At 40.5% G+C, this 24,074-nt stretch overlaps 2 protein-coding genes across 2 annotated transcripts in view; one reads left to right on the top strand and one right to left on the bottom strand.

Moving 5' to 3' along the window:
* The window catches only part of LOC112821706 (large ribosomal subunit protein eL19-like), a 475,653-nt gene that overhangs the window by 218,425 nt on the left and 233,154 nt on the right, over nt 1-24,074 (top strand). The window lies entirely within an intron of this gene.
* The window catches only part of SLC9A4 (solute carrier family 9 member A4), a 65,255-nt gene that overhangs the window by 20,285 nt on the left and 20,896 nt on the right, over nt 1-24,074 (bottom strand). The window contains exons 3-7 of the mRNA XM_025868770.2: nt 12,824-13,083; nt 11,448-11,665; nt 8,359-8,561; nt 7,673-7,759; nt 4,227-4,297 (exon numbers count right to left, since the gene is read on the bottom strand). Of these exons, the coding sequence (XP_025724555.1) occupies nt 4,227-4,297; nt 7,673-7,759; nt 8,359-8,561; nt 11,448-11,665; nt 12,824-13,083 (839 nt within the window). The remainder of the gene's footprint in view (nt 1-4,226; nt 4,298-7,672; nt 7,760-8,358; nt 8,562-11,447; nt 11,666-12,823; nt 13,084-24,074) is intronic.

Here is a 24,074-nt window from a genome sequence, read left to right as displayed (position 1 = left end):
TATTATCTGGTGATTGGTCTCCTGGTCTGTGAGGCAGAAGGATGCTTTATCAGTCAAGTCTCCTCCGGGGTCAGCAGGCTGTGATTCCTTAGGATCCGTGTTTGGCTCATGCCTTGCCTGCTCTTGCTCCAGATGGGTCTACCTCTCAGCCTTCTTGTTTTCTGCCTTTCTTCAAGAGAAGCTGTTGTTCCTGTTTATTCCTCAGTCCCCTGCATTGCTCCCCACCCATCAGGACTTCTCTGACACTCTTTACCTTGAGCTCACCTTGACCTTTACTGTTCCACGCTGGTGGGTGCCCTACGTGCCACCTGGCTCCTCCCGATGTGCCACCGGGTCATTTCTTCTGTGCCCACCGCATCCTGATCTACACCTGCGTCCCTTCCAACCTCCCTAAAGGCTTCTTTCCAAATCTCTTCCTCTTCCTTACCTGCCCCAGAGGAATGGAAGCTTCTCAAGAGTCCTGTCCTCACTCAGCTTCCCCTCTCCATACCCTGGTATTATTTAACTGGACATTCTTCTATAGTCTATACATTTCACCTTGGCATTGTTATCCCCCTAGACTCGCTATCTGGAAATCTGAGAGTCACTTTTATTGTCTCTTTCCTCACCTTCTTCTCCCTATACCCCTGGCCAGTCCCCATGTCTGCCTCAGAAATACGCCAGTGCCCCTTCTGCTAGTTCCTCATCGCTATGATTCTGAAGGCTCTGTAGTTCATTGGAAACAGAAGAGGCTCTAAAGCCAGACCTGAATTCAGTCAAGTTTCTGCTGTAGGTTAGTTGATGCCCTGGAGCTGGTTTCTTCATCTTCAAAATGAGAAAAATAGTGCTAACACAGGAGATTCAGGAGATCATGTACGATAGGATATATGAAAAAGCTAGCATAGTATCTGAGGCTTATTTTATGTTTACAGGATGAAATTCTTATGTCCATGTGGATATCCCTTACAGGTCTCTCACACCCCACGGTATCTGTCTCAAATTCAGCTTCCATATCGCTGATGTTGTTTGCCTTCCAAAAGCCAAGTATGGTCATGCTACTCTCCTATTTGTTTATTTCTTTTTTCTTTTTTTAAATTTACCTTATTTTATTTGAATTCAATTAATTATCATATAGTGTACCAATAGTTGCTGATGTAGAGGTCAGTTATTCAACAATTGCATATAACACTCAGTGCTCATTACATTATGGGCCCTCCTTAATACCCATCACCTGGTTACCCCATCCCCCCCACCCACCTCCCCTCCCACAATCCTCAGTTTGTTTCCTATGATTAAGAGTCTCTTATGGTTTGTCTCCTTCTCTGATTTTGTCTTATTTTTCCCCTCCCTTCCCCTATGATCCTCTGTTTTGTTTCTTAAATTCCACATATGAGTGAAACCATATGACAATTGTCCTCCTCTCATTAACTTATAATACCCTCTAGTTCCATCCATGTCATTGTAAATGGTAAGAGTTCATCCTTTTTGAAGGCTGACTAATACTCCATTGTGTATATATACCACATCTTCTTTATCTATCCATCTGCCAATGGACATCTGGGCTCTTCCCATAGTTTGGCTATTGTGGACATTGCTGCTATAAACCTTGGGGTGCAGGTGCCCCTTCGGATCACATTGTTTGTATCCTTTGGGTAAAATACCTAGTAGTGTAATTGCTGGGTTGTAGGGTAGCTCTATTTTTAACTTTTTGAGGAACCTCTATACTGTTTTCCAGAGTGGCTGCACCGGCTTGCATTCCCACCAACAGTGTAGGATGGTTCCCCTTTCTCCGCATCCTCGCCAACATTTGTTGTTTCCTGACTTGTTAATTTTAGCCATCTGACAGGTGTGAGGTGGTAACTCATTGGGGTTTTGATTTGTGTTTCCCTGATGCCAAGTGATGTTGAGCATTTTTTCATGTGTCTGTTGGCCATTTCTTTGTCTTCTTTGGAGAAATGTCTGTTCATGTCTTCTGCCCATTTCTTGACTGGGTTATTTGTTTTCTGAGTGTTGAGTTTGATAAGTTCTTTATAGATCTTGGATATTAACCCTTTATGTGATAAGACATTTGCAAATGTCTTCTCCCATTCTATAGGTTGTCTTTTGGTTTTGTCAACTGTGTCCACTACTCTCTTATTTAAAAGTCTTCTGCTTTGAGTAGTCAAGGTCAAATAGAATTTTATAGCATTAATGACTGTATAGAGTTCCTTAGCACTGTGCCAGAGAAGCATATCTCTGTCTTTCCAACTTGCCTCACCGTGTCCCTCTCTCTGTGTCCAAACCATGCTGCACTATTTCTTGCCTTTTCATTTTGAAATAGACTGCTGCTCCTGCTGCTGCTCAGCATGTTTTCCATTCTTTGCCTGGAGAACTCCTCATTTATTTTCAAAATGTACTCCTGTCTCTGTACTATTATAGTTCTAGCATTTACCTCTGCTCTAGGATTTCTTATATGGATCATCATTATTCATTCAGGCTCTTTCTGTCTTCTTTCCCCCAGGACCTTGTCTACTATATTGTGAGGACCTGGAATGCATTGAGTGTTGTCTTACTGTTCTTGATATCTGCCTTAGTGTCTGGAAAATTTGGTATAAATTTGGCTAAATGGAATAATATTAAATGATTTTTCACTGGGTGAACTATAGGGTTTAGACTTAAAAAATCCATGACCTAGGTTTTAGATTGGTGGATATTTACATAAATTAAGTTCTATTTTAACACTATGAGGACTGTCTTTCTTTTTGCTTCATAAAAAAGAGCCCACTCAAAATGCAAACTGGTGTAGCCACTGTGGTAAACAGTATGGAAGTTCCTTCAAAAGTTAAAAATAAGACTACCTTACACTCCAGGAATTGTACTACTGGGTATTTACCGCCAGAATACAAAAAACACTAATTCAAAGGGATACATGCATCCTTATGTTTAAAGCAGCATTATTTATAATAGCCAAACTATGGAAGCAGCCCAAGCATCCATCGATTGATGAATGGATAAAGAAGATGTGATATATAAAATAGAATATTACTCAGCCATCAAAAAGAAGGAAATCTTGCCATTTGCAACAACATGGATGGAGCTAGAGAGTATACTACAAAGTGAAATAAGTCAGAGAAAGACAAATATCATATGATTTCACTCACATGTGGAATTAAGAAACAAAACAAAAGAAAAACAGAAAAAGAAGAGAGAGAGAGAGAGAGAGAGACAAACCAAGAAACCGACTCTTAACTATAGAGAACAAACTGGTGGTTCCCAGAGGGGAGGTGGGTGGGAGGATGGGGGAAATACGTGACAGGGGTCAAGGAGGGCAGTTGTCGTGATGAGCACCAGGTGTTGTATCACCCACTATATTGTACACCTGAAACTAGTATAACACTGCATTTTAACTAACTGGAATTACAATTTAAAAATAGATTACCCACAGACTCACAAAATAAATAAAACATAAAATTTAAAAAGCCCACCCAAAACCTCTCAGTGTCTCATTTAGGTGCCACTACCCCTCTCATCAGCTAGACTTTTTAAGATCTAGTTTCTCTTGGCATCACCAACATCAATTTGTTGTCAAGCCCTAGAGAGAAAACTTCTACTGTTTGGTTAACTCAACTACTGCTGATTCTTACATTCACTAAATTGCTATGTTTAACTCCCAAACTCTCATCTTCCTTATCCTGAGTGCATCTCTCCTCAGGGCCATATAAGAAATATGCTGTAGACTAAAATTCAGGAAGAGAATGTGTTCTGAAATGTGAGATGTGGTGGAGAAGAGAGATTGTGGCATTTTTATAGAATCATGTAGAAAGGACCCTTGAAGGTCTTCCACTGCATCCGCCCTCCCCAGTGGAGGACTGTCTTCCCCAGGATCCCTGATGATTCACCAAACTCCCTCTGTAGCCTTATGAAGTCAGTCATTCCATGGTTGAGCTTCTCTCTTCATCGGGAAACTTGTCCTTGTTTTAAACTTAGGTCTGACTTCTCTAATTTCAATCTGAAAATTGCACTAGTTCTCTCTGACACAACCTAGCCCAAATCTACAGCCTCTCCACCTGAGAGCTCTCCATTCACAGGCTGGGCATTCCCATGGCTTCCACCTGCCCCTTCTATGCCATGGCTCCCAGGCCCTTTATATCCCTGGTCCCATTCCTCTGGATTCTTTCTAGTCTTATGCTCAGTTTCCAATGTAACATTTTGAGGTTCCTCAAGCCACAAATATCCTTCCTAGCCAGTGAAACCCTCTGCCTCCTTACTTGTCTCTCACTTGGTAGTGACTCCATTGCCCACACACATCTTCAATTCCAGCTTTCAAGTGATCCATCAGCTGCCAAGCCAAATACAGGAAAATGATTGCTGGTGAAATGTTAACTCTAAAAGATACACAAGGAAAGCTAATACACTTCGGAAAACAAAGGAGGTTTTAATTTCCTGGAACATGTCCTCTTTTCTATCACTCTGTTCATGTAACTGAAACTTATAATTCCATAGTAGTTCAACTTAGTTTCATGATTCAAACTCTGTTGATAAGCTCCTTAATAATGCACATAACTTTCAATGAAAAAGTATACCTGCCATTTGCTTTGAATAATATTTTTCTAGAATGATTTAGAAAATGTCTCATTACTGAAATCACATGACTGTAATAGTTAATTGTTACTTTTAATTTCAGCACAAAAGAAAAACATTGCCAGTATCCAATCTATAGTTTCTGAAAACATAATTCTACAGATATCCTATAATAATAATAATAACTAACAACAAAATTTACCTATTTGCCTCATTTTTTATCTGATTATTTTGTTTCAGTATTGCATTTCACTATCCAAGCCAATTACACTAAATAAATTTGCTTCACCTGAATCATTTACAGGAATTTCAGAAAAAAGCATAATCTCTTCAAAATTTATGAATTAGTCTTCATAATTTAAACTTGCAATCATTGAAGTTTATGCTGTCCTCTAAAATATTTTCAAAATAGACAAATACTAAATTAATTCTGACACATTTAATTTATGTACTTTCTACCAATAATTACAACTTTATTTGAGAAAAAAATAAATAAGAAAGGAGTAAAGTATCTAAGTTTTATTGTCTTAGGTATATTATTTAATTTCTAAAAATAGTGCATAGAGGGTATAAAGATAGAAACAAAAATCTTCAGTCAGGTTAAAGCACTTCTTTTTTTTTTTTTTAGGATTTTATTTATTTATTTGAGAGAGAATGAGCACAGGGGAGGGGCAAAGAGAGAGGGAGAAGCTGTTGAGCAGGGAGCCTGACACGGGGCTCGATTCCAGGACCCTGGCATTGTGACCTGAACCAAAGGCAGACGCTCCACCAACTGAGCCACCCAGGGTCCCCAAAGCATTCCTTATTTTAAAACACTTGCTCCTTATCCCCATCTGTTGAACATTTTCAAATGGCCTTGAAAATTTTTGGTTTGGGTTTAGATGACTTTGGCCATAAAATCCAGGGCTGATTTTGAAAGACTTCATCAGTTTCTCCAGCATTAGAATCATGAACTTAGAGGGATAAAAGAAGTTTAAAAATTACCTGGGACAGTCATCCCCTCAGGGCCTAAAGCTCCTGTACAGCAGCTATGCCAAGTGTCCCCAGTCACTGTTTATACACCTCCATTGCACCTTTGGGTGTGCCATAGGAGAAGCAATTGCCAGAATGCTCTTCATTAACTGAGCTGAAGTCTCTTTCCCTCTGTCTTCCATGTATTCCTTCTCATTTTTATTCCCTGGAGCCATACAGAATGGCATCCCTCTAATATTGTATTGAAGTTAAACCAACAGGTAGAAACCATGCTCAACTTCATTTTCATCTTTGTCAGAATTGAATGTTTTCACTGAAAACTGCTACTAGGCTATATCTGCAGAAGTAGTAGAAGTCTTTACCCTTTCCTAATGAAAAGTTCAGAAAAAGCAGAGGGCCCCTTGTTCCATTGGAACAATGATTTCAGAGGCAAGTAGGGCAATTATGAGCATTAGTTACGGTGATCGTTTTTTTGAGGTGTTATCTAGGCAAGACTAGTCCCCAGGTATTATTAACACTAATCTAGATGTTGCTGTGAAGGTATTTAGCAGATATGATTAAAGTCCATATTCAGTTGTCTTGAAATCAGGAAGATTATTCTCGATAATCTGGGTGGGCCTAGTTTGATCAGTTCAAAGGCCTGGAGAGTAGAACCGAAGCTTCTCTGATGAAGAAGAAAATTCCAGTTGTGCACAGCAGCTGTGGCTCATGCCTGAGAATTCTGGTCTACCTTTCTTGAAGGGCTGTCATACAGTTTCTGGGCTTGCCTAGTCAGCCCCCACAGTAGGTAAACCAGTTCCTTACAACGAAGCTCTTAATATATATCTCCTACTGGTTCTGCTTCCCTGTTGAACCCTGACAGGAACACTGCCAACTTGAACCAAATGGCAAGGAGAAAAGATAAAATGAAAGCGGGGGTTTGGACCCCAAAGTACTATAGGCAAGAAACAGGCTGATCAAAGGAATAAGCTGAAAACACAGGCCATCTTTCATAAAAAAGAAAGGATGACTCCGAGAACCTGGAGTTGAGAACCCAGAGGGTGGAACCCATATTGGAGCTCCAGTCTGAGGGAGCAGAGGCTGTTCCCAGGCCTTGAAACCAAGTCGTTTTCCCAGTCATTGGAAATGACTCCCTTTTTCCTTCCATTTCCCCCTTTTTGAAAGGGAATACCTATAGCCCTTGTCCTATGACTGCCCTACCAGTGTGTTTTGGGAGCAGATAACTTGTTTCTTCAGTTCCACATGTTCAGCATTGGAGACAAGCTGTGCCTCAAGATGGATAATACTCAGAGGCTCAACCATCCCTGATTTAGATGATTGAGATGATGAGATTTGGGACTTTTGAGCTGATAAAATTTTGGTGAGGTTTTGGTCTTTGAGTTGACACTACAATGGATTGAGACTTTGGGGATGCCAAGATAGAGTTAATGTATTTTGCATGTGGAATAGATACAAATCTTTGAGGGGCAGAGAGCAGACTGATAGGCAGAATAATGCCTGGAGGTGTCCACATTCTAATCCCCAGAGCCTGTGAATATGTTAGTTTATATGCAAAGGAAAATTAAGATAGTAGTTGGACTTCGGGTTGCCAACCTTAGGATAGAGAGAATATCCTAAATTAGCCACATGGACCTAATATAATCATAAAGGTTTCTAATGTGGAAGAGGAAGGCAGAAAAGTTAGTATCAGAGTGATGCAGCATGAGAAAGACCTGAGTGGCCATTGCTGGTTTTGAAGATGGGAGGGGTCCATGAGCCAAGGAATGCTAGAAGCTTCTAGAAGCTGGAAGAGGCGAGAAAACAGATTCTTCCCTAGAAACTCCCAAAAGAAATACAACCCAGCAACATCTTGATTTTAGCCCAGTGAGACCCATTTTGAACTTCTGACCTACATAACTATAAGATAATAACTATGGCTACATAACTATAAGATAATAACTATGGTTTTTCAAGCAACTAAATTTATGGTAAGTTCCTACAGCAGCAAACAGAAACTAGTACAGTTACTCTTATCTAGCTGGCGAAGGAAGAGACTCGTAAACACATCACTGTTTAGTGATGTGTACACAGCATCTCATCATTTAGATGATAGATTACTCCTATCGGTGACAAATGGAGAACATCTTATTAACTTACTAATTATGACAAAGAGATAACTTACACGAATATGAAGCTCTTCATTGATGGATTCTTTTTTATTGGTCTTTTTAACACCCAGGTACCTGACCAGTGGGCCAATTGTGATTCCCTAGACCACAAATGACAAAATAAAGAGTTTTGTTGTAGTGAATATTGTCATTATAGAGAGAAAGTCTATTAGCAAAACTATTAGAGCTTCCAATTTTCATATCTTTGTTTTGTACTAGCTTCTACTGGACAAATGCTCCAGTGTTTACTTTAGTTCTTGTTTAAGTCTTTTAAATTCTGCAATGAAAATAGGCATTACTTTAAAGCAGGAATTTAGTGTCATCCCTTAAAATAACCTCTCATTAGTTTGCTGAGAAAAAGACTCCAGCTAAAATAAAAACTCTTGCTATCCAGTACTAACTGGAATCTTGTTTTCAGTAAAACACACTAGCGTAACAATCGTCCACCTGCTACCCAGGAATATTTTGATTAATATGTTCTATTAATTAAAAAGCAACATATTTTAGAGGTTAAAGGATGAACACAAACATGACCTAGAAGTTTTTGGGAATTTAGCTATTTCTAAATTGAGCTATTTCTATTGACTATTGAGCATATGTTGAAAAATTAGATAAAGCATCCCTTTTTCGGTACTATACTAATTTAATACACCATCCTGAAAGAATCTACTTATTTCAGATATGAAAGAAATCTACTAACCTGAATAAATACAGTAAAATATATAACTACTAGAGTAGCAGTGACAAACATTTTCTTCCTAGGAAAAAGAGACAGAGGAAGCAAAAATGCAAGTGAAAAACTTCCAGCTCCTCGGACACCACTGTAGAAAATTATGCACTGGTCCTTGATGGAGAAGGGGAAAGTCCGAAACTGGTTACTGACATAGAAGAGAGCAAATACGCCTAGAAGGGGAAAATACGTATTAGAGCAAAGGGTCATGAATGAGTAGATATACAATGCTAGTGAACCCAAGTCGTGTGCATGTGCCCGCAAAACAATGCAACCTAATTTCATCACACCCATGATTGTCCATCCCAAACAGAATATCTCGCACAACTTCATTTCTTGGGGCCTGGGTGGCTCAGATGGTTAAGCGTCTGCCTTCGGCTCAGGTCATGATCCCAGGGTCCTGGAATCCAGCCCCGCATCAGGCTCCTGTCTCAGAGGGGAGCCTGCTTCTCCCTCTCCCTCTGCCTCTCCCCCTGCTCATGCTCTCTCTCTCTGTATCTCTATGTCTTAAATTAATAAATAAAATCTTAAAAAAAAGACAAAACTTCATTTCTTGAGTAGTTGTGAACAGTAGTGCTTCAGGTTATTGGCCTCCCAGCTTGTGTGTGTGTGTGTGTGTGTGTGTTTAAAGTAATAAAATCTTGATACTTTTTGATATAAGACAGGGCATATACATTCTAATTTATACTCACAATTTTTGCTCTGCTTTTCAAAACTAGGTAAAGCAAGGGTATTACTTGGGGGATAGAAACATTTTTGTCACCTCATGTTCACAATGAGTAACCAAAGGAGGTGTATAATTTTAAACATAAGAGGACTCTTTTAGTGATTGTGGTCTCTGCTGGGTAAGCAAAATTTTTGTGGTTGGTTTGGCTCTTCTTGAGGTTCAATGCAAACAAGAAAGTTGGCAAGGGCCCAGAGGGGGGTTTCTTACTGTCAGTAAGTGGAAGGGGGAGGGTGGCAGAGCTTGTTTAAAACACAGAGGTGTGGGGAGCCTGGGTGGCTCAGTCGGTTAAGCGTCTGCCTTCGGCTCAGGTCATGATCCCAGGGTCATGGGATCGAGCCCCGCATCGGGCTCCCTGCTCCGCAGGAAGCCTGCTTCTTCCTCTCCCACTCCCCCTGCTTGTGTTCCCTCTCTCGCTGTCTCTCTCTTTCTGTCAAATAAATAAATAAAATATTTAAAAAAAACACACACACACACACACAGAGGTGTTTTCTACCACACTGACTTTCCATCCCTGAGTGGCCCACACGACCTAGCTTACCACCAGTGCAGTGCTTCCTGGTGGGAAAGGCCCTTCACTAAAGCTCTGACTAAAGAGGTTTTACTACAGAATAAAGCTCAGTATCCACGTGTGACTTCTAATCACACAGATTTCACAGCAAGCAACGTTTGGTGACAGGCACATGGATAATGTGAGAGATGGTAAAGTCTAAAATTTTTCATTTTGTTTTTTGTGTCCTGGCTCCTCCACATACCAGTCATGTGACCTAGGCTAAGGTTCTGATCTTTTCACGTACTCAGTCTCTCTGGAGGAGATAATGGTAGTATCTACCTCAGAAGGTAGATGAAAGGTTTACATAAATTTAATATCTATATATAACAGAAATCAGGGACTTTATGTTATAAGCCTTCATGAGTGTGAACTACTATTAGCCAACGCGTCAGGCTGGGCATGAGAAGCGACTGGGAGGGAGAACTGGATTCTGACAGCTGGCTCTGTCCCTCACTGTGACATGGCCCAGTCAGCCATTCTCTCGATGACTCTCCCCTCAGCTAGAATATGAAGGAGTCAGGTTGGAATGTCACCAAGGGCCAACAATGTTGAGGTACGCACAACATTAATCCTCTCTTAGATGGTTTATACTCCTATTGGCTGGGCTGAAGTTCGGTAGTGTTACTTCTCTTGACATTAGAGAGTATTAGAACTGAAGGGAACCTAGGAAATTTGTTCATGCCTCCCATTTTGTGGTTGAGGAAGAAGATTTTGAGTATAGCTAGTTATTAGCAGTGCTAAGATTTGATTTGAAATTATAAATTTATATTATTAAATAAGTTTCCTTAATTCTTTTCTCCCCAAGAAAGTGAATAGGCACATATATTCAGAGCCAGTTTTATGAATATTTTAATATTTCTGCATTCTTATTATTCTTCCCAGATTTAAAACCCACCCTAAATTAATTTAGAATTGATATGTTCAAGGTAAGTTCTCAGTCATTTCCCCTAATTTCTCTTTAATTGTAATTGGCTTGAAAATATTGATCAAAGTCAATTAAGCAAATGCTTCAAATCCTGGTCAAAATCATTTTAAAATAAAACTGCTTCTAATCAAAAGCCAGCACATATAATGTAGTTCAGTACTTAATGTTCTTGCTAGCCCCAGAAACATAAATGTACAAGATAAATAAGCAGTCATTAGTCAAGACATCTCATTTTTTTTTAAAACTTAGGCATATTTTATAGGGGTAAAGTCAGTTACATTAGAGAGTTGCCTTTACTGATTAATAATAAGAACTTTTAAAAATAAAGATTTACTTCCTGGTCCTTGGTTTTCTATACATCAAACTCAACGCTCAACTAAAACCACCCGTATGTTTTAAGGGAATGTTTTCTAACAGTACTTGCCTTACATGGACTACACTTAGTGAGATCTCACTTTCCCTGTAATAAAAGTGTAAAAGCTCACAGTGTATAATCTGTATCTGATTTAAGGTGCAAGAAGGTAAAAATTGACAAAGAAGTGAAGAGTAAGGGATAAATTTACTGAATTATATTTACATGTGTAAATGTGAAAGTTCTCTCTTCAAATAAAAAAGAAAAACAAACTCCTTGCACCAGCCTTGCTTCAGTGCACAACCTTATCAGCCTCTAATTGCTCTGAACTGAGTGAGGGAGCACACAGACAACATTCCTAGTCACTACAAGGTGCCTATACTCCCCTAACTAGTAAAACCAGTTAGTGTCATTTCACTACTTAGGCTATTACATTGCAGAAAGGGATAAGAAAAATTTAAAAAAGCAACAGGCAGGAGCCTCTTTGGGTCCTGCTGTCTCTTACTAATGGCTCTCCAGATCTGGCAGAAGACCAGGGTGAAACAGATGAAGGCCCAGTTCCACTCATGGTTCTTCCCAATGGTGGACACGCCCATGAAGATGAAGATCAGGGTCTCACTGACGCTGCTCAGCATCTTCATGAAATACTTGATGGTCGTGTAGGATGTCTGGGACACATTTTCCTCTACATACTTTTTCATTGTTACCGCACAGGCCGTGATTCTGCAGAAGGAACGGAGTCTCAGGAGAAGCCACGAGATTTTGCCCCTCCATGAAAAACTCTGTACTGGAGATGCCACAGATACATAGGTCCTGTTTCTAACCAGAGAGAACATCTTCTCCATTCCCCTTTCCTTTTCCCCACAGGCTTTCTTTTTTCCTCTTCTCCCTCCCCAAAGGGTTTGCTCAAGTCGAGTGTGTTGGGAAAGGTGGGCATGGCATGGCTCTCCCAAAAGAAAATAGTATCAACCATGCACAAACCCAAAGCAGAACTGTTTCTGGAAAGAATAATCCAGCGAGGCTCTCATTTCCACCACCTGAGCAACGTTTCTTACAACAATTTAATGAGATATTTTTCATTTAAAATGTTTTTGTTCTAGAGACACTAGCAAGTCTGGGGGAGAGGGGCAGTTGAGGGCAGGGGAAGAGAAAAAACTGCCTCGTCTAAGTAATTTAGATCACTTTTCAGGTGGGACAATAATGAGTATCTAGATTTTATACTATTATATTTAATTAAAATAGGTATTTCTATACAGTAAAATTAAATATTTCTGCCTGAGTAGCTGGGTATGAGGATAATACCATAGAGAAAACAACATGACCCTATATAGCAAGCCAAGTTAAGAAGCCTCATTCCAAAATATAAGGAAGGATAAATATTTACAAATATTTTCATTAGGAAAAAAAATCTGGACTTCTGGTCTTATCCCACCTACCTAGTTTCATTCCACCCTGGTGTGATGTGATTTAAGGGAAATAGAAGAAGGCAGAGCTCAGGAATGAGAGTCCTTCATGGCATACTGCCCTTTACCTTTAAAATAATGAATTTTTTCAAGGGGAAAAAAAAAGCTATTGAAATGAGACTTTAACCTTGAACTTCTAGTTCTTCTATGCATCAGGTCTTCTGAGCCTTTTAAATTGACCTTATAATTGCTCTGCTCTGCTAAGGCCGTTCAGGAGAAGAGCAGATTCAAAGGCTGGGGAGAACATTTGTTTGGCAAAGCCCCCGAATTGGATTTTACAAAATTTAAAAAACCTGAATCCAGCAACACCCTTGCAGATTAGTGTCAGAAGTTCTGCCTTTTGCAGATGCTAGTCCACACCATGTGGTCCTGCATTCTCTTGTATTGCTATGAGATTTGGTCCTTGGTTTGTACTCACGCCAGGATGCCGGAGAGGTAGAGTGTCTCCGCAGCTAAGTAAGACAGATAACTGAACATGAAGACGATGAGTGGTTCGATTGCAGAGATATTCTGAGTGAAACGTGTGATAAACGCAGAAATGAACCCAAAAATGACGCCGAAAAATACTCCCCCAACCCCCACAATAATGAATCTGGCACATCCAGCCAAAATGTCGACAGGCTCTATGTCTTCAAATTTATGCATCTTTGTGAAGGCAATTAATATATTGTATAAGACCTAGACGAAAAGAAAATGAAAGAAAAGAAACATGAATTCGAAATGAGAAATATTTGACACACAGATTCTTAACTTTGTGTCTAGTTGAGTAATACACAACAGTGAATTACACGACCATAAATATTAATATGGCTAATACCTAACTTTAAAATTATTCCAAATAATTTACTCTTATTTGTTTACACTGGGTAAGAGTCTAATACGGCTTTCAGTCACTGAGCACCCACTCTGTGCCAGTCTCTTTGTGAAGCTGGGTCAGTTATCAACTTAATTTCCTCCCAGCTCCGAATGTACCTTTCAATACGGGCTCTATAATAAACAATGGAATGCCTTCAGCCCAATTTTTCTCCTTCAAGGGAGCCGCATGTTACAGCTCTCTCGGCAGAGGGCGCTGAAGGGACATTGCAGGCGAAAGGGGCTTTCCAGCAACTTCTGGTGGGAGGGGCAAGAGTCAGACAGGTGATTGGGAGGACTTCCGATAGGTCCTTTGGGGGGTGGGGGGGAGGTGCACAGGCGCTGGAGGCAGTTGGTCTGTAACCTACGGCTTTGACAGGAGATAACTTGTCCGTGGACCTCCTGACATGGAAAAAAGAAACCCTGGCATAGCCCTCGTGCAGCACGCCTGTCATCAGGGGTCCCCCTGAGCAGCCTTCTGTGTGGAAACCCTCTCTTCTCCCCTGTCCATGCAGCCTGCTCCTCGGAAGGCCCTGTGCCCCCTCCTAAGCCCAGGCTTCCACTGCACGCCTGGTGCCACCAACTACTGATGCCCTTTCCCTGCCTGCCTTCCTGAGAGTGGCCTGTTGTTTGCCGAGCAGCTCCAGACCAGCTCCTCTGGCTAAACCACACAGCTTCTCTGCTGCCCAGTGGTCCATCCACACCTCCAGGGAGATCTGAACCCCTTTCAAGTTTGTCCTTTAAGGGGGGGATCCATCCCTCAGCCTTAGGGTACCAGGAAGAGTTCTCATGTCTTACAGCTAGTCCTTTGTTATAGTTGATTAATTTGATATTAAATTTCTCTGTTTAATCTGTGTGGTTTCTCTCTCTCAGTTGGACCCCACCTGCTACACTTTGCATATATGTCATCTCATTGAATCCTCCAAACCACTCAAGCCCATGTGATACACACTCCCAATTTTCCTGCTATTTCTCTACTTATTTCAACATGTATAAGAAATTACGGTGGGGGCACCTGGGTGGCTCAGTTAAACATCCGACTCTTGATTTTGGCCCAGGTCATGAACTCAGGGTTCATGGAGTCTGCTTGTCCCTCTCCCTCTCCTCCTTCCCCACTTGTGCACTCTTTCTCTCTCTTCTCTCTCAAATAAAGAAATAAAATCTTAAAAAAAAAAAGAAAGAAAGAAATTACAGCGATCTAGGGATCACAAGAAGCACTTGATGTGCTTCTCAGCCCAGAACTGAGACCGAACTTCTGAAAAGTGGCAGCTGCCGCACAGTTAAGGAGACACACAAAACAGGTAAAGTAAGGTTTCTGAGGAAATTGAAGACCTTTGAGGATATCAGGCCCTGAAGAGTCCTGATAAACCACAGCATATACCTATTGGCCTTTGTTTGCCTATACTAGGAAAAATGGAAAAAAAAAAATCAACAGGAGCAGAAGCTAAAACTCAAGGAAATAAGGTCAATGATTATCTGCTGTATGTGGAAGCACAGGAGTGGATGGACCCTCCAGAATAGTTAGGTCTCTACCCCATTCATTTCTCCCGCTCACACTCTGCTCTCACCTTACTTCTGGAATGATCCCCCACTCTTCGACCTGCAAGACTTGCCCAGGCCTGAGACTCCTGTGTGACTTTAACTTCTCCATCCCCAATTTGTCTTTCCTTACTGAGACACTCACCTGTGCTCTTCAGGGTGCCCTGACAGCGTTTGGATACTGGCTTTGGCTTCACCCATGGGGCTTCCCAGACGTACTGGCTGCTTTGTGTACACACCGACCCCTTGACCATGGTCTTCAATCTGCCATTCCTTCCCCAGCCCTTTGCCCTGTCCTGCCCCCTCCAGATCGGCTCCATGAAGGGCCTCTGCTGACCCCCAGTGACATCATCTTCATGATTAAAGTTTGTTGTTCTCTGACAGAGATGGTCAATGAAGAAGCCTAGGCTGGCTTCTTGTTAACATTCACAATCATAGACCATCAAGGTACATTTAAAGCAAAGCCCCACTCCATCTCATTTGCATTTTTTTCCTAAGGAGTGCCTCACATTTGTTTGAGTGAGGTTGTTCTCCAGTAGCAGAAATAGAACAAGCAGCTGGTCTATGGCAATGAGTGTCTCTGTTTATGGATGCCCTAGAGTCGCTGTATAAACTGTTAATATGCTTTGCTATCCATTTCTGTGTGGAGATCAAAAATTTTATCCAGGGACACTGGGTGGCTCAGTTGGTTAAGCATCTGCCTTTGGCTCAGGTCATGATCCCAGGGTCCTGGGATCGAGCCCTGCATCGGGCTCCCTGCTCAGCGGGGAGCCTGCTTCTCCCTCTACCTGCTGCTCCCCCTGCTTGTGTTCTCTCTCTCTCACTCTCTCATTCTCTGATGAATAAATAAATAAAATCTTAAAAAAAAAGAAAAGAAAATATATTTTTCAAAAAAAAAATCTTATCCAGCTCTACACAAGGGTATATGTCAATTATATCTCAATAAAGCTGGAAGGAGAAAGAAAAAAAGTTAGGCAATATGGGATTTGCAACAGGTTTTAAATTTCAGTTGGTATATCTGGAAACATTTTCAGCAGAATTTTTTTTTAAATTTTATTTATTTGAGAGAGAGCGTGAGAGAGAGAGCAACCAACTGCAACCAACACTTAAATACTGTTCTTGGTTCTGGCCCCCCTTCCATGGTCTCCCACACCAAGCAGGGTGCACCTAATCTGGCCCCATGTAGAGAATTTCTTTCTTACAATGATACTGCAGATCTTTCTCCCTGCCTCCTTCTCTTGGAAATCCATTCTGTTTTTTCTTAATCTTGTTTGGTTCCTTAGCTGCCAAATATAGCTGCTCATTGGGAAAATGCTCTTGTCTGGCCTCACTTTTCCCTACAGAGCCTCTGGACTTGAATTTCCTTTCTGAATCACAGACTTGTATATTACCTTCTTTAGGATAGGGTTTGGGGCACCTGGGTGGCTCAGTCAGTTAAGCATCCAACTCTTGATTTGGGCTCAGGTCATGATCTCAGGGTCACAAGATCCCGCCCCAAGTCAGGCTCCACTTCCACTTCGGCGCTGGGCATAGAGCCTGCTTAAGATTCTCTCTCTCTCCCTCTGCCCCTCCATCCCACTGCACACATGTGCTCTCTCTCTCTCTCTCTCTCTCTCTCTCTCCCCCCCTCTGCCCCTCCATCCCACTGCACACATGCACTCTCTCTCTCTCAAAAAAGATATTAGGGTTTTGCTACAAGATATTGCAAGAGTGGTGACTTTTCACATTTAGTCTTTGTATACCAACTTACGTAGAAGGAAAGTTAAACAGAAAAACTTCAATTCAAAAGATAACAATAGGTGGGGGGAAAAAACCCACAAATGTTTCTGTTTTCCTGGGAATTTGTTAGTTAAAAGCTGAAAGTCACTTGTTGTTTTTGGGTTTCCCTAAGAATGGGTCTTAAAATATGATGTTACCTCTGTGTATAAGGACTTCTCATGCATTCACAGTATGCCATTTTACAGCCTCCAATTTTGTTCCATTTAATTTTCCCTTAAAGATCCTTTTGGACTTTTTTTTTTTTTTTTGACTCTTTTATATTGCCATGATGTTACGGAAATGACAATGTGTTGTGTGGTTTCCTGTTCCTGCATGACCCTCACAGCTGTGAGCACTTACCTTTAAATGGAAACTTCAGTCTCTGCATCCTCCAGCCTTAGGAACGATAATACCTTTAGTAAAGAGTATTTCAAGAAAGAAAAAAATCTTATCCAGTACAGAATGGCTTTGGCTTTGGAATATGAGTTGGCAGAAAGGTCAGTCCTTAAAGTAGCTCGGTTGTCACCACTCCTCACGTAAGAAACTATATCACTAATGGACCATGTTGGATGCGGAGAGGAGACACAAGGAGGGCGTCCAGTAGCCACTCTGCTCACAGGTCCAATGCACCTCCCCTCCCCAGTGCAGCTTTGTCACATTGCCCTCTGTATGAGTTTCTTAGAGCTGCTGTAACAAAATACCCCAAACTTGGACAGCTTAAATCAACAGAAATTTATTCTCTCTCACTGTCCTGAAGCCGAGAAGTCCACAATCAGGGTGCTGAGAGGACCACACTCCACTGAAGTCTCTAGGAGAGGATAGTTCTTTGTTTCTTCTTGGTTTCTGGTGGTTGTTGGCAAGCCTTGGTGTCCCTTGACTTGTGGACATACCACTGTGGTCTCTGCCGTCTTCTACATATGCCCTTCCCTCTGTGTCCCCTCCTCCATGTCTTCACATTGCCTTCTTACAAGGACACTAGTCATTGGACTAGGACCCACATCAATCCAGTGTGAGCTCATCCTAACTAACTGTATCTGCAAAGAACTATTTCCAAATAAGATTACATCCTGAGGTCTGGGTGGACATGAGTTTTGTGGGGAAAATATTCTATCCAGTACAGCTCCTATAACCAAAATGACCTTACAATGAATTAACGTGTATTATAGACTAGCAGATTTTCATTGTACATCTCAGGCTACAACTTGATTTTGAATTTCATAAAGTCCGAAACTGTGGCTTCCTCCGGATGGATCAATTTTATTTCTTTAGAGAGCCTAAAACACATGTTTTCTGCGTCTGGATTAGTTCTTGTTTTTTTAATGGGACTAACAGCCAGTAACCCACAAGCTTAGTTAGATGAGGGATATAGACAGAAGACTGTAAACAGGCTCCCTTCCTCTCTTAAAGAGATGTTTCTAGTGCATCATCTGGGAGAAGGAGAAGAAGCTGGGGAAGGTGAATAAGAAGCAAAAAGGGGTGCCTGGGTGGCTGGGTCGGTTAAGCAGCAGACTCTTGATTTCAACTCAGGTCATGATCTCAGTGTCCTGGGATGGAGCCCTGCAGTGAGCTCCCTGCTCAGCGGGGGATCTGCTTCTCCCTCTCCCTCTGACACCTCGTGCTCTCTCTCTCTCTCTCTCTCTTAAAAAAAAAATCTTAAAAAAAAAGAAGCAAAAAAACTTTGTGCGAATTGGCTCAAGCAAGGACACACATACTCTCACATCATGAGTACTGTACATTTTACAAAACTGTTAAAATATTGGTCTCTTTTGTTTAAGCGAAGTGAGGCCAGATTTTGAGAAAAATCTTGGCTGAGTGTTTGAAAGGAAATTGTGACATAAGGTTTCAAAATGAACGCAAAAGAAGTTTAGTGGTTGTATCCCAACTCAGTGAGTTTACTTAGTCCCATTTTACCTTTGGCCTGACCTTGAAGCAACCCACATACAGATCCTAGAAGCATTGCATGTTGCACCTTTGCAGATGTGCTCATATTCCAAGGAGTGAAGCCAAGATGAGGAGCCAGACATTCCACAAGGCCCCAAAAAGGCAGGTTTGAGTGAGCGTTAGTGGGAATTTGACTCTCAAATCCAGAGGAAACACAGGAGATATGATTAAGACTCAAAGATTTGCGTGTTGTTGCCACAAACAAAAACTCCTCTGCATAACTCTCCAGGTTATAAGGAGCTACCCAGTCTGTTCCCAGGGCCTGGGAAAGTCAGTTGGGCCAGCCCTGTCCTGGACACCAGTATGCACTGCCAGAAAGATGCCATGCTAGTTTGAGAAGCTAAAGTCGTACCTATAATTTAAGAAGACTACACTTGCAGACACAGTCCATATGACTACATGAAAAACAATTCTTATCTTTCAAATTACATGGCTCTGGATGTCATTAGAGTTGTAAAAGATTTTCTTTGGACTCATTTCAATCACAATCATGTGGCTATTTCTCACATATTGGAGGGGAAATGTCAGCCAATGCTAAATCTCATACATGTCCGTGGCATTCATGGAAACAAGATTAGATTTACTCTCTTCACTCCGGGTGGAGGTGCAGTATTGTGATATAACAAAAAATATGGATTTATTGTCTTTGTCCCCAGTACCTTGCACAGAGTTCCTAAAGACCTTGCCATTTCCCGAGTGAGAGGAGCATCCTCTGTTATTCCTAATAGACCATTTCCAACCACAGCTGAGTTTCTGCTAATGAGGTAACTCTTGCCTGGGTCCCAGAGAGCTTCTGGACGTGGGCTGGTTGCCAGAGGAACCAGCCAAGTGATTAGAGGGGTGTAACTTTCATCCCCACCCCATGACCTGCAGGGCAGGAGAGGGGCTAGAGATTGAGTTCAAGAACCAATGGCCAATGATTTAATCAATCATGCCTATGTAATGGAACCTCCAGGAAAACCCTAAGCTACCAGGGTCAGAAAGCGTCCAGGTTGGTGCCAGGAGGGTAGCATGCCTGGAGAGGACATCGAAGCTCTGCATCCTTCCTTCTGTTCCTTGCCCTATGCTCTCTTTCATTTGGCTCTTCCTGAGTTTCATCCATTATAATTAGTTGGCAACCAAGGTAAAGTGCCTTCCTGAGTTCTATGAGGTATTCTAGCAAATTATCAAACCTGAGGAGAGGGTCAGTATGGGTGGTCCAGACTTGCAACGGATGTCTGAAGTGGGGGCAGTTTTATGGGACTGAGCCCTCTTCTCTGGGGTCGATGTTAATTCAGAATTAGTGTCAGAATTGAATTAAACTGTAGAACACCAAGCTGGTGTCTGGAGAGTTGGAGAATTGGCTGGTATAGGGAAACACAGCCACACATTTGATGTGTCACAAATGGTGTAAAACGAAACAGTTTAGAGAAGGGGGCTCAGGAAATGGTCCTGTTATGTTCCCTTTAAGAAGTTCATGAAACTTCCCAAGATCATAATAACATCAGCCCTTTAACAGAAACCACTGAGGGATGCCTGGGTTGCTCAGTCAGTTAAGCGTCTGCCTTCAGCTCAGCTCATGATCCCAGGGTCCTGGGATCGAGCCCCGCATCGGACTCCCTGCTCCGCGGGGAGCCTGCTTCTCCCTCTCCCTCTGCCTGCCACTCCCCCTGCTTGCGCTCTCTCACTCTCACTCAAATAAATAAATAAAATCTTTAAAAAAAGAAACCCCAAAACAGAAACCACTGCAAATTTTTGCAAAACCCTTTCAATACACAAAACAGTGGCTAAAGACACCAGCCCACCCACTAAGGCTTAGCAGAGGTGGAGGGCTGATTTCAAATGTGCTGATATTTTTTTTCTTTGTCAAATTTATTGAGGAATGATTTGCATATGATAAGTTACATCTAAAATGAATGAATTCTGACCATTGTATATGCCTGCAAAATCACCATCACAGTCAAGATCCAGCAATTCCATGAACCCAGAAAGGTTCTTTATTACTCTTTTAAAGTCCATCCCGACCCCAGGAAACCACTGATCTGTTATTACCACTGTAGATTAATTTGTTTTTCGTTTTTTGTTTATTTTTAGGGGGTGGGGAGCAGGAGGGGGAGAGGGAGAGGGAAAGAGAGAATCTTAAGCAGGCTCCATGAACCTGACAGGGTTCCATCTCATGACCCTGAGATCATGACCTGAGATGAAATCAAGAGTCGGACACTTAACTGACTAAGCCACCCAGGCATCCCTAGATTAATTTGTGTTTGATATATATTGAATAATAACATATGGACTCTTACGTGTCTGGTTTCTTTAGCTCAGCATAATGTTTTGGGGAGTTGCCCATATTGTACAAGTATCAGCGGCTCATTCCTTTTAAATACTGAGAAGTATTCCATTATATGGTTACAAGCCATTTTGTTCATCCATTCACCTGTTGATGGACATGTGTTCCCTGCTTCCCCCACCACCCAGTTTCTACTATGGGAATATTACTGCTATGAACATTTACGTACAAGTCTTTTGTGTAGGCCTGTGTTTTCATTTCTCTTGGATATATACCTCGGAGTGGAATGACTAGGTAGTGTGGTACATATAAGTTACAATTTTAAGAAAATGCTGTCTTAGTCCACATGGGCTGCTCTAAGGGAATATCATAGACTGGATGGCTTATAAACAACAGAAATTTACTTCTCACAGTTCTAGAAGTTGTTGAGTCCAAGATCAAGGCCCTGGTGTCTGGTAAGAGCCTGTTTCCTGGTGCTTACACAGCTATTTCCTCAATGTGTCCCCACATGGCAGAAAGGGCAAGTTAGCTCCCTGGGGTCTCTTCTATAAGGGTACAAACCCCATTCATGAGGACTCCAATCTCATGCCCTTATCACTTTCCAAAGGCCCCATCTCCTAATACTTTCCAATTGGGGATTAGGTTTCAACATACGAATTTGGGGGAGGACATGAACATTCAGTCGACAGCCACTGCCAAATTGTCTTTCAGAGTCATTGAACCATTTTCCATCTCCACCAGAAATGTATGAGATTTCCAGTTTCTATATCCTTGTTGACACTTAATACTGTCAGTCTTTTCAATTCTAACCGCTCTAAGGGGTGTGTAGTGGTATCTCATTGTGATTTTAATTTTCATTTTCCTGATTACAAAATATGTTGAACAAATTTTCATGTGTTTACTGACCACTTGTATATCATGTTTTATGATATATCTTTCCAAATCTTTTACCCATTTTTGAGTTATTTATATTCTTATTATTGAGTTATAAAATTCTTTATCCTGGATGTAAGTCTTCTCTGAGATATATGCATGGCAAACATTTTCTCCCATTCTTTGGCTTACTTTTTTGTTTACTTGTGTATTTCAAAGAGCAAAATTTTTTTCTTTTGATAAAATCCAACTTATTACTTTTTTCTGTCTGTTGTTTGTTTTTTCTGCCTTTGCCCACTCCAAGGTCATGAAGGTTTTTTTTTTCTTCCAGGAGGCTTGTAATTTCAGCTTTTATATTTATTCTATGACACAGTTTGTGCTAATTTTTGCATTTGGTGTGAGGTATGGGGTAATTTTCATATGTTTCCACATGGATACCCATAGTTATTTCAGCACAGTGTCTTCCTTTTCATTGGTTCCTTTGCCAAAAATCGATTGACCATGTATGTGCAAGTCTATTTCTGGCCTCTCTATTTTTCCTCCATGATGTCATATCTATTGTTTGATCAATATTGTGATGTTATTGCTTTATTATATTGTGGCATTATAGTAAGTCTTCAAATAAGTCTTCTATCTTTGTACTTACTTTTTTAAAAATTGTTTTGAGCATTTAATGTCAATCAGATTTTCATTTGAACTTTCAATCAGATTTTTAAGATCAGCTCATCCATTTCTATGGAAATATTCTTGGATTTTGATTGGGATTTTACTGAATCTACAGATCAATCAAAAGAAAGTTGTCCTCCCCAATAATAATGGAATCGTCCATTAACAAATATGATATTATTTAGGACTTCTAATTCATGTCAGCAATGGTCTATAATATTCAGTGAAAAGTTCTTGTACATCTTTATTGAACTTCTAAGAATTTCTATTTTGACAGTACTTAGAAATGGAATTTTGAAATTTTCTTTTGCTACTAGTATTTAAAGTCATTTGCCACTACTATATTAAAGTGCTGTTGATTTTTGTACATTAGCCCTGTATCCTGTGACCTTGCTAAATTTACTTTTTAATTCTAGTAGCTGTTTTGTCTTCAGGATTTTCTACATAAACCCCCATGTCTTCCATAAATAGGGACAAACACTACTTCTTTAGTGATTTTGTCTTAATGCTTTCTTATTTTTTGCCTAATAAAAAGAAGCATTGAGAGTGATATCCTTAAGTTTGATGTTAGCTCTGGTTTTTCATAAATATCCTTTATCAGGTTGAAGAAGTTACTTATTCTTTCTACCTTGCTAGGAGTTTCTTATCATAAATGGGCACTGAATTTTGTAAAATGATTTTCTGCATCTATTGATACAACCATTCATTCTATTTATAGTGTGAATTACTTTGATAGATTTTTTTCCAATGTTAAACTTGCATTTTTGGAATGTACATTTTGTGGTTGTGATTTATTATTCTTGTTACATATTGCTGAATTTGATTTGCTAATATTTTGCTTAAGTATTTTTAGTCTATATTCTTGATGGATATTGGTCTGTAGTTTTCTTTCTTTGCATTATCTTTGCCTGGTTTTGGTGTTAGTGTAAAGTTGGCCTCACAATGTAAGTTGGAAAGCAATCACTCCTTGCCATTTCTATTTTAAATGATATTAATATAGCCACACCAGCATTCTTATGCTTACCATTTGCTTGGTGTATCTTTTTGCATTCACCTATTTTCAACTTATTTGCATCTTTATAATTACGTTGTGTTTCTTATAAACGGAATATATTTGAATCTTGTTTTATGATTAGTTCTGGTAATCTCAGTTTTCAACTAGAGCATTGCTCCATTAACATTCAATGCAATTATTGTGATGAGAGGAAAAACTCTCTAAAGGCCTCATACACAAGGGAAACTATTTTAGATTTTTTTTCTTAGTCAGCATGACTGTAAATAGACTTTGTTCCAACCAAAAGCCTGATTTATCGCCCACCATGCATGCACTGTACATCTGCTTTGTGAATGAGTAGCTTAAAGGAAAACCATCTTGTCCTTGAAAGATTGACCAATGTTCTTGCTCTCTGCATTCCTTTATGATAAAACTTGTGATTCCTGCCTATATGCTAATCTATAATCTTTTGAGCTTTTACAATATTTAAAAAAGTGCATAAGCCTGTAAAAATGGTTCATTCTCTGGAGCACTTTCTTCCCTGTGAAGAGTATGTTTCCCGGGCAGGTGTCCTAACTTGGGCTTGAATAAAACTCTTTCTTTCTTTTAGAGATTCCAAAAGGTCTGTTCAATTTGCATTGACATTGTTATGGTTAGGTTTAAATCTACCATTTTATTACTTATTTTCTCTTTTCTTTCTCTTTTTTTTAAATTTCCCTGCATTCATTTTGATTATTTGAATACTTTTTAGAATTCTATTTTAATTTTATTATTGTCCAT

Source organism: Callorhinus ursinus, unplaced genomic scaffold, assembly GCF_003265705.2.
Source record: "Callorhinus ursinus isolate GAN/ISIS: 27379988/994484 unplaced genomic scaffold, GSC_fseal_2.0 scaffold10, whole genome shotgun sequence".
Lineage (NCBI taxonomy): Eukaryota > Metazoa > Chordata > Mammalia > Carnivora > Otariidae > Callorhinus > Callorhinus ursinus.
The sequence above is the reverse complement of the archived record's forward strand: the minus strand, read 5'-3'. Positions and strand labels throughout refer to the sequence as shown.